This window comes from Armigeres subalbatus, chromosome 1 (assembly GCF_024139115.2).
Source record: "Armigeres subalbatus isolate Guangzhou_Male chromosome 1, GZ_Asu_2, whole genome shotgun sequence".
Lineage (NCBI taxonomy): Eukaryota > Metazoa > Arthropoda > Insecta > Diptera > Culicidae > Armigeres > Armigeres subalbatus.
The window spans coordinates 35,647,715-35,657,687 of record NC_085139.1 but is presented as its reverse complement, the minus strand read 5'-3'; the positions used below and the strand labels follow the sequence as shown (position 1 = coordinate 35,657,687).

General features: G+C 41.4%; 1 protein-coding gene across 1 annotated transcript in view; it reads right to left on the bottom strand.

Annotated features, from left to right (window-relative positions):
* Positions 1-7,189: 7,189 nt before the first annotated feature.
* The window catches only part of LOC134224265 (serine/arginine repetitive matrix protein 2), a 37,169-nt gene continuing 34,385 nt past the window's right edge, over positions 7,190-9,973 (bottom strand). Inside the window, exons 5-7 of the mRNA XM_062703601.1 lie at positions 9,820-9,937; positions 9,612-9,757; positions 7,190-8,144 (exon numbers count right to left, since the gene is read on the bottom strand). Coding sequence (XP_062559585.1) covers positions 7,966-8,144; positions 9,612-9,757; positions 9,820-9,937 — 443 coding nt within the window. The 3' untranslated portion in view covers positions 7,190-7,965. The remainder of the gene's footprint in view (positions 8,145-9,611; positions 9,758-9,819; positions 9,938-9,973) is intronic.

The following is a 9,973-nucleotide window of genomic DNA, read 5'->3' as shown; positions in this document are numbered from 1 at the left end:
CCCTGAATTCAATTCCCCAGAAAACCAATCCCCAGAATATATCGTTCCCCAGAAAACAGGATAATATATCTATTGACAAATCCAAGTGATAAAAAGAAGAAGACATGCGATGGTGAGAAACACCAAAATCGTTCATGGCGAAGTATACGGCGGCGATTTTAAAATGTCCGTATAAAATTAAAAACCAATTCTAATTAAAAACTAATCAATGTAAAGTGCGAGAAAAATGGAAATCTATATTTTAGGTGCATCAAACGAAAAAAAAATTTTTTTTTTGTATAATGTTTTCTAAATCTAGCTTTTCATTTTTCTCGCACTTTACATTCGTTAGTTTTTAATTACAATACCTTTAGAATTTTATACGAGCATTTTAAAATCGCCGCCGTATACTTCGCCATGAACGATTTTGTTGTTTCTCACCATCGCATGTCTTCTTCTTTTTATCTCTTGGATTCGTCAATTAGATGAAAATGATTTCATTTTTTTTGTTTTCTCATTACATTTGCTCTCATTATACATAAACTCGTACACAAATGAAGCTGTTTTTTTTACGATTGGTCCGATTTTGAACGAGTTATGGGCCAAACACAATGGATACATTTGCGTGCGTTTTGACAGTTTTCCCATGAAAAAACTGTCAAAACGTACCCATTCTGCGTGGCTCTTTAGAGGCTTAAAAAATATGGGTTCTTTGAGAAATTGTACCTTAAATAAGCCAAAGAGTCGATTAAGCGAATAAATTTTTTTGACGGGAAAGGTCAATTTACATTTTAGAACCAAATCCAGATGTCGCAAATGTCAGGGTAGGGCTTCAGTGCTCCGCTTTCTCCCCCTGCGTGAAGCCGAGATGGGTTGACCAGATATAGAACAACTTAGCGAGCGTGGGGCGCAATCGATGATGGAGATATTAGCCTCGAACCGTGTGTTGTGGCGTCAATAAATGTTGTGGCGCTAGATAAATAAATGAATGAACTATGTGTCTATGAACCTTCTATAAAAAGTTCGTTTTTGGAGGGAAACGATAGCCTTTCGTTACAACTTTGTTGTACGAGAAAAGCAAAACGTGTATATAATACTCCTAAGCGCCGCCAGCGTAGACTGCCCGACATACACACCCTTATTCTTGTTTAAGGCTACTTTACACCATTACACCTTATACACCTTTACACCAATTTTCCGCCGGATTTTGGTCCCCGTGCATTTTAAATTAACATTACCTGACATTACCTTACCTGGCTTATGAACTTCATAATTAGGACTTATGATTAGCATTAGAGTTAATATTAAGAAGAAGAGGAGGAGCGTGTTGAACGACGGGTGGCGTTCGTGGCTGCTAAAACCACTATGAAGACGATTAGATCAAGCAAAAAAGTCTGCTTCGAGGGCCTGTGTCAAAGTGCCACCGCGAATCCATGGGGTGACGCCTATAGGGTCGTAATGGCCAAGACACGTGAGGCGATGGCCCCTACAGAGCGAGAGGAGAGGATCATAGCGAGGCTCTTCCCACGTCATGACCCAAGTCCCTGGCCTCAGTTTGTGGAGCTGCCAGGGGCCAGGGTGGTCGACGAGGGAAGATTAACTGTGGCGGAACTTGCGGGGATTCCAGTGTAGGTAAGGCGCCAGGACCGGATGGTATTCCGAACCTGGCCATCAAAGCGGCCATTGCTGAGGCTCCAGAGATGTTCAGATCTGTCATGCCGAGATGCCTGGACGAGGGAGTCTTCCCTGAAGCATGGAAAAGGCAGAGCTTTCCAAAGGCGGAAAACACACCGAGGGTTCCGTCGGCATATAGACCAATATGCCTGCTTGATACGGCGGGGAAGGTGCTCGAGAGGATTATCCTCAACAGGTTGTTGATACGCACGGAGGGTGCGGATGGTCTATCGAGTAACCAGTTTGGCTTCCGAAAGGGTAGACGCTATCTTGTCGGTTACCAAATTCGCGGAGATAGCTATCCAGCGTAAAAGGAGGGGAGTTCGCTATTATGCAGTAGTGACTCTCGATGTGAGGAATGCATTCAATAGTGCCAGTTGGCCAGCTATTACAGACGCGCTCCTGCGTCTTGGATTCCCGAGTACCTGTACAAGATTCTCGGAAGCTACTTCCGGAATCGAGTACTGGTATACGACACGGAGGCGGGTCGGAAGTACGTTGACATAACCTCAGGGGTTCCGCAAGGTTCCATACTGGGTTCGGTGTTATGGAACGTCATGTACGACGGTGTCTTGAGGTTGAAGTCCCCGGTGGGCGTGGTAATCGTCGGCTTCGCTGACGATATTACGCTGGAGGTCTACGGCGAATCGATCGAAGAGGTGGAGTTGACTGCAGCCCACTCGATCGCAATTTTGGAGGAGTGGATGAGTTCCAAGAAGTTAGAACTGGCTCACCACAAGACTGAGGTGGTTGTTGTTAACTAGGACTGTAGGACCAAAGACTAATTGTAGGACTATCAGGTTGGCCTCAATGGTCAAATGGCAGCGTGCGTGGAACAGTTCCACTAAGGGTACAGTGTTTCTGCAAATTATCTGTACATATTTTGATAGTTTGCTTCTACAAAGCAAAAACAGACAATAATGGACTGAATCGGTAGCTATATGGGCATTACAACACAGCAGGCTGTACACTGAGGAAAATGGACCTATGATTTTTAATCAAACGCCTTATGAAAATTTGCCACAAAGAATTGGTATGAATTTCAAAATGATGCCTTATGAACGATGATTTTCATTTAAAAACAAGTTAAGTGCGGCAGACTGGGTTCGAATCATGGACGTCGGGATCGGGAGGCCGGTATGTAGACCACACACCCATAGACGCTTGAATATTCGAGAAGATAACTACGTATAAGAAGCATGGTTGGTGTAATTATCCGTCGATGATTCATAAGGCACCAGTTATGAATTTCGATAGTCCAGTTCGCTGAGTGAACAGATGTATATTCTGAGAACACTGAGCGTCATTTCATGTATAAAAAAAAGTCTTTGTGAATGCTTTTTCCGGTTTTCCGAACAAAAAGGAATTGCCTCACCCGATTTGAATTGAATTTATCATTCGGTATGGTCCATCTTGAAATCAACAGCCATCAAAACACCGAACATATTATCGAGACATTTGAAATCATGTCACAATCGTCAAAAATGTGTGAAAAGTATCTGAATAGAAACGTGCTGCCATCGTGATTTTTTTCCAACACGATCAAAGGCGGATACAGGGGTCATTTTAATGTGGACAAATTCTGCTTGGTTTATGTAGTCCTATTATAATAACATGCAATGCATGCTGGTTCTTTAATTTATTCCAAAAAATATTTAAGAACCTGTCTTGTTGTACGGATAATTTTCAGACACCCTGTAGATGGACACATAGGTACATAGGAGATAGGTACATGAATCAAGAGGCGCCATGGGGAAATCACTTTCCATCTGACCCAGATCCTTACAGGCCATGGTTGCTTCAGACAGTATCTACACCAGTTCATTGACTCGGATCACTACTTTGTAGTTCCAAAAAATCGGGCGCGGCTTTCCAGCGTCACGAATTCCCGAAACAACAAAATGATCCATTTCAATATCCAACGCCTGTCAGTTGAACGAGTTGCTGCACAGTACCACCAGCACAGGAAGTGTTAGGCTCTGCACAGCGAAATGATTTGGAATGCCAACGAGTGACGGACAAGAAAAATGTTGCTAGGAGTCGAATGCTAGTGGCTCGTACCCGTTCCAACAGTGAGCGGTACAGTGTAGGAAGGACAGAAGAGAAACGAATCCACCACAGAAAAAAAGGTAACAAGAAGAAAAAGTGATAGCTAAACCGCAGGAAAACATGGATAGAAACGATATGCGGAGGTTTTGTGCAACTGTCAATGGCGCGCGGCATAAGACTGCCCCAGCATCCGCCATGTGCAATAACCGAGAGGGGAATTTTCAGACAGGCAAGACTATGGTGGCAGCCAGGTGAAAAGAGCACTTCTAAAATTTGTTGAACGGTGAAAATGAAGGTGTATTAAGGAGCAGGATGGACATAGTCGGCGATGGTCAAGCTGTGGAACCATCAACGATGGCCGAGGTAAAGAAGGCTCGAGGAAACGAGCTGAAAACAGTAAAGCTGCTGGGAAGGACGAGATCCCGGTTGAGCTTCTCAAACACGGAAGTGAGCAGCTGCATCAATTAATCCAATGTGCTGGGAGGATGAAGAACTGCCTGCCGACTGGTTGGCTCCTTCGTCGGCGAATGCCAGGCAGGTTTTCGTGAGGGCCGGTCAACGACGGATCAGATATTTAGCCTGCGTATGATCCTTCATTGACTTGACTTACGAATTTATAGTTAAACATTGCACTGGAGGGCGCTATTTGGATATCATAGAGATCACACGGTAGCATATGCTCATGGGCTTTGTGGACGACATCGAACTTATTGGAATCGATCGCAGAGCAGTAGTGGAGGCTTTTGTCCCACTGAAGAGGGAGACGGAGAGGATAGGTTTAACCATTAACTTTACCAAGACAAAGTACATGCTGGTAGGTAGAGATAGAGGAAGACCTAGTGGTGTTGTTGCTGAGGTAGTGGGTGTGTTTGAAGTTGTTGAAGAATTTGTTTTCCTTGGAACGCTTGTGACATGTGTCAATGGCGTTTGCCGTGAAGTGAAAAGACGTATTGCTGCTGCTAATAGGGCCTATTACGGATTACGTAACCAGCTTAGGTCCCGCAACATGCAGACGGAAACGAAATTTGCTCTATACAAAACTCTGATTCTACCAGTGGCCCTTTATGGACATGAAGCATGGACGTTAGAAGAGGCGGACCGGAGAGCTTTCGGGGTTTCGAGCGAAAAGTACTGCGTACAATAATCGGAGGGAAACTAGTAAATTGTGTGTGGCGCAGACACATGAATCATGCGCTGTTTCAAGTATACAAAAGAAGAAAATATTGTGAATCGTATAAAATACGTTAGACTTCAGTGGGCTGGTCACTTAGTGTGAATGTTGGAAGAAAGAATAGCGAAAACAATATTCAACAGAGAACCAGATAGAGGCTGGCGACTGCGAGAAAGGCCACGAACACGCTGGCTGCACGCGGTGGAATCGGACATGGGGACCCTAAACGTTCGGGGAAACTGGAGGAACATCGCCCAAGACCGACGATTATGAAGCTCTACAATAAGCCAGGCATACGTGTATCGACGCTGTAGCCAACCAGGTTTACAGGTATAGGTACAAGGCGACAAGAAAATAAATCCAAGACTATATCTTTGATGAAGAAAATAATAAGTATGGCACTCATTTCAAGATTCTTGTACCATGGTGCTTGTACCAGATTTAAAGATTTTTATCGAATCATATTCCAGTAAACTTAACATTTATGTTTCTCGAGAACAAGGTCTTATTCAACTGATTTTTCGTTTGTTATACATTAAGTTTTGCTTAGTATTCGATCTTTCATGACATCATGCAGTATAAAATTCGTAGAAACGTGTTCATAAAATTTGCCATATTAGCATTACCAATATTCGTTACCGTGTATTGTAACGTCAAATTGATTGTTAAGAAAATTATTTTGAGCTTTTTAGTGGAATGTCTACACTTGTCATAAGACGAGTCAAGTCGAGTCAAGTACGAAACACTGAAGACGACCTTACTGTTGAGGTCGAAATACGTATTTGTCAAGGTACAATTAAGTGGTGGAATTCAATGGGATTGTACAAACTCGTCTTATGACAAGTCAAATTGATTGTTGATTCAGTGTTATCTGTTTAGATGCAAGCTAAATAAATGAAAAATGAAATGAATGGGATAGCTGTCAGATCGGCCGTGCCTTACGTAGGGGCGAAAACGAAATCTGCAAACAAGTTTTGAATTGGACAGGATATCGCAGCAGATGGAAGACCCAATGCGATGGTACAGGATGGAGATTGTTCAAGTCGGTTCACTCAGAGTGAACAGGACCCCTAAGTACTTTCTGGCGGATAACACAAGTTTGTCTATGTATTTAATGATTTTAGTTGTGGTTGTGATACAAGAATTTTTCCTCTTTAGATGGACTATTTCGGATAATTGATAGACTAAAATTGTATCATCCCTTTATGTTTTTTTATTCAACAAAAACAGCGAGCAGTACCTAATATATTGAAATAAAGAATCTAGATGATTAGTAAAACTAGTATTTAGTTACGCGTAATGGTTAAGGAAAACTACTTATGAAATTAATTGGGGTTTTGATACAACCAAATTGATTTGCGACTATTTCCTTTTCTATAAACTAAACTAATGATCAGCATGGTTCGGTCGTTTAATTCTTAACAAAACTATGCATAGAGTAAATATTTGTTTGACAATAATCAAAATAGGGGCTGAAACACATTCGTTATTTCATTTATTACATTAGTAAAAAAAAATCACAGATTTTAATATGTAATCTTCGCCGTTTACCTACTATGTCATCCTATATGGTGTGCAATCTGATTAGCGCCTTCGTTTTACTGATTGAGATGCCGATCAAACGAGTATGTTGTTTAATAAATGAAACCGTTAAAAACCGTAGAATGTAATTCTACTGCCAGTCGGCAATTATTCTCAGAGCGAATAAAGAATACAGCCAAAACCCGTACAATGCCATAAGTTAGAATAAGAGACAATTAAACTCTCATAGTAGGTGGTTTCCCACGTAAGGCCGGAACATTGGAAGCAGAACTCGATATGTTATCTGATAACATATTGAAAATTATTATAGAAAACGAGTAGTGTTTACAAAAATGTTCAACACTCACTTCTGCTGGAAATTTTGAAGCCAAAATATATATTGAATGCTGAAAAACCTATTATTTAACCCCATTGCATGACTTGTTGCATGTACCGTTGATTTCATGGCGCATTGCCATTCTATAAAATCTATCAAGTAAATTTTACCTATTTAATGACTTGAGATCGAAATGACCAGTCATGAACAATAGGTTTCCCTAAAACATTGAGTGAGTGCTTATCAAATTAGGTGTTCATTACACCAGATGAACCAGTATGAAAATGAATGAGATAGATTTTCCGTATTTCGGTACGTCCGTTGCTATAATAGCAGTTTTAATTATGATTTCAATTACGATGAGTTTTTTTTAAATTTCAGCCTTACGAAGGTTTATCCCCCTAGCATTAATTCGTGTTTCAGCTGTATGACATTTGGAACTGGAACAACATTAGATAATATTTGCGATAACAAGTTTATTTTTAATAAATGTACAAATTAACGTTATAAACCAAAGGTTAACAATAGTGCTTCAATGTAATAGATTAATCAAATTGATTTTAAGACCCTATCTATTGCTTTATATGAAATTGGGCATTATACTTTGAATTTTACATTTCCGAAAAAAACAGAGAACAACTTTAAATATTATAATTATTAGGATCAAGTGGATTATTTTACTTCCGACTTGAAGGGTGGAACACTTTTTCAACACATTACTGTACCACTATTGATAACGATGCCTTACTGGATGTTACGTACAATTAAATCAAAAGAACATCAGCAGTGATATTTTTTTTATGTGAGGGATTGCGTATTCCCCACGAGGAAAATCTTCTTTAGTGAACTGATTTGCAATGGCACCGGTGATGGGAGAATGAATCAAATATGTATCATAATCTGGCATAGGTAGCAAATTTGGAAACTGAAGATACTAAAAATGCGTTGAATTTTTCGCGGGGTAAAAACGAAAGAACTTGAACATCTATTATTTTAGTGGTTAAAATAAAAACGGAACACCGCTGAACATGATTGCGTTTTTGATTTAAAGTAAAATGGTAGCATTGAACAACCCGTAAATAAGTTTGACGTAGCAACGGGCAGATATTAAATAGAAAAACACATTTTCTTCTGGAGGTATTTTCAACTTGCTGCTGTTGGTCCGGCACTTTCTACGAAAGGGAAAACCAACAGACGAAACGAGACACGCGTCACCGGAGTCTACGTTCGGTGGTCATGACTTACGTGGCTTCTTCGCACTTATTTCTTTCTTCAGCTTCTTGAGCAACTCCTCGAAGGAATCGCCGTCGCTCTTGCGCGGCACGACGGTCATTGGATTGGGGGCCATCACCAGGGACCCATCCGGTGCGATGAAGGGAACTACTGTTTCATGGTCCATCGATAAGTCGCCATCTGTGCAAAATAGGGTAAAAGGTTAGTATTGAAATTGATGTGGGTAAGCTTTATATAAATTAATCATGCGTTGGAAACCTCGAAAAAGTGCTTTCTTGAGTACTTTCTTCCGCAAGGACTCCGCTTTGAGTAGCTTAACTTGAGGCTTTCGGTCTTCATAATAAGGGAGTCGGTTAATATTAAACATAATAAGCTAAAATTGTGCTACTTGTTATCAAATGTCGGGTCAACAAATGCCCATTCTCCAGAAAGATAGTTTTAACGAGACGGAAGGCGTTAAAGGCTGAAACACATAAGGCTGAACCAAAGATGGCTAGAAGCAACTTCTTCAACTAGAAGCTTCTTGGCATCTTTGGCTGAACTCATTATATATTTGCGCCTTGGGCTGAGAGTCTCGATAATAAAGACATATAAAAAAATATTTATTTAATTTTCTCAGACTAAAGTCGGAGTGGCCTGTGCAGTGTATATAAGTCTCCTCCATTCAACTCCATAGCTCGCCACTGTCACCAACCACGCACTCTGCGGAGAGTCCGCAAATTGCCATACACTTGATTGATCTTCTTGTGTACGTCGTCACCGGATTACTGTCCAGTGTATTTTTTTACTGTCCAAAATACTCCACAAGATTGAATGTTGCTCTCCAGCTCAACCAGTACCTGCTCGTACTGATTCAGTCAGATAGATCTGTCCGACGCCTTCTTACAGGTGAAAGTTGATGAACAGCTCCGCAAGTAGATCATCTTCAATACTCATCGTGGTCACTATTCCTACAACCACCTCCCACCGGGTTGTGAAGATTGCACCTCGAACATTCTATCCATCGCAACGATGGTGGCCGGTCTAGAACGTACTTCCGGCTATCTCGATAACGTCATCATGGGGGATAAAACAGAAGATCGTGCTACTTGGAAGCGAATCCAGAAAATCCGCGGCGACAAGTACATGTTTCGTAGGCAACAAGTGCACTTCGTCAATAGTCACGGGTTACGTCCGGATTGCACCATTTAGGCGATATCGAAGCTACCACCTCCCACCAGTGTTCCCGGTGTACGGTTCTATTTGAGGCTTACTACGGCAAGTTCACCCCAAGATGTGCAACCTACGATACTCAAAGATGACGCAAAATTCCAGTGGCGTTCGATAAATTTAAACAAATGTTGATTGGCTGTCTAATTTCGTCCTGGATTTCTTGGAGATCTCGAGCTGGAAAACTTATGTCCTGCTTGCGTGCTCAAAGGTGCATCACCATACCGCCCTTTGTTGTCTGTCGCATCGCTTTTCAGGTGCTCTTCGTAGTGCTGCCATCAAGTCTGGATTACGTGAACGGTTACCTTACTCACGGAACCCATTCATCCCAATTCCCTTGTTAACATTTCAAAAAATGATTTTAAAACGGCAATGTGGAATCGACATTCGATGAACTGTGTAGCACAATAATTGTAGTAGAACTTCTAAATAACTTACCGAGATCAGCATACTCCGTGCGGCAGAAAGCTCGTCTGCCGCCGAAGCTTACATCGTACACGCTTAGAGCCGGATCCTTAGAACTTGAATCGATGGCTTTGTAAGCATCTTGTGGCTTCTCGAACGTGACGAAACCATACTTTGCACTGCATGAAACAAAAAAAAAGTCAGTACGATCATTTAATGTTAGCTCCCAATTCTAATTTACCCTGATTCCTTGTAGTGCATTGTCACTTGCTTGATTCGCCCGTATTGCATGAACTTCCTCTTGAGATCCTCTCGTTTCAACGCCGGTTCTAATCGACCCACGTAAACGATTTTTCTCTCTGTCAAGCGTAAAAACAAAAATCATTAATACATTC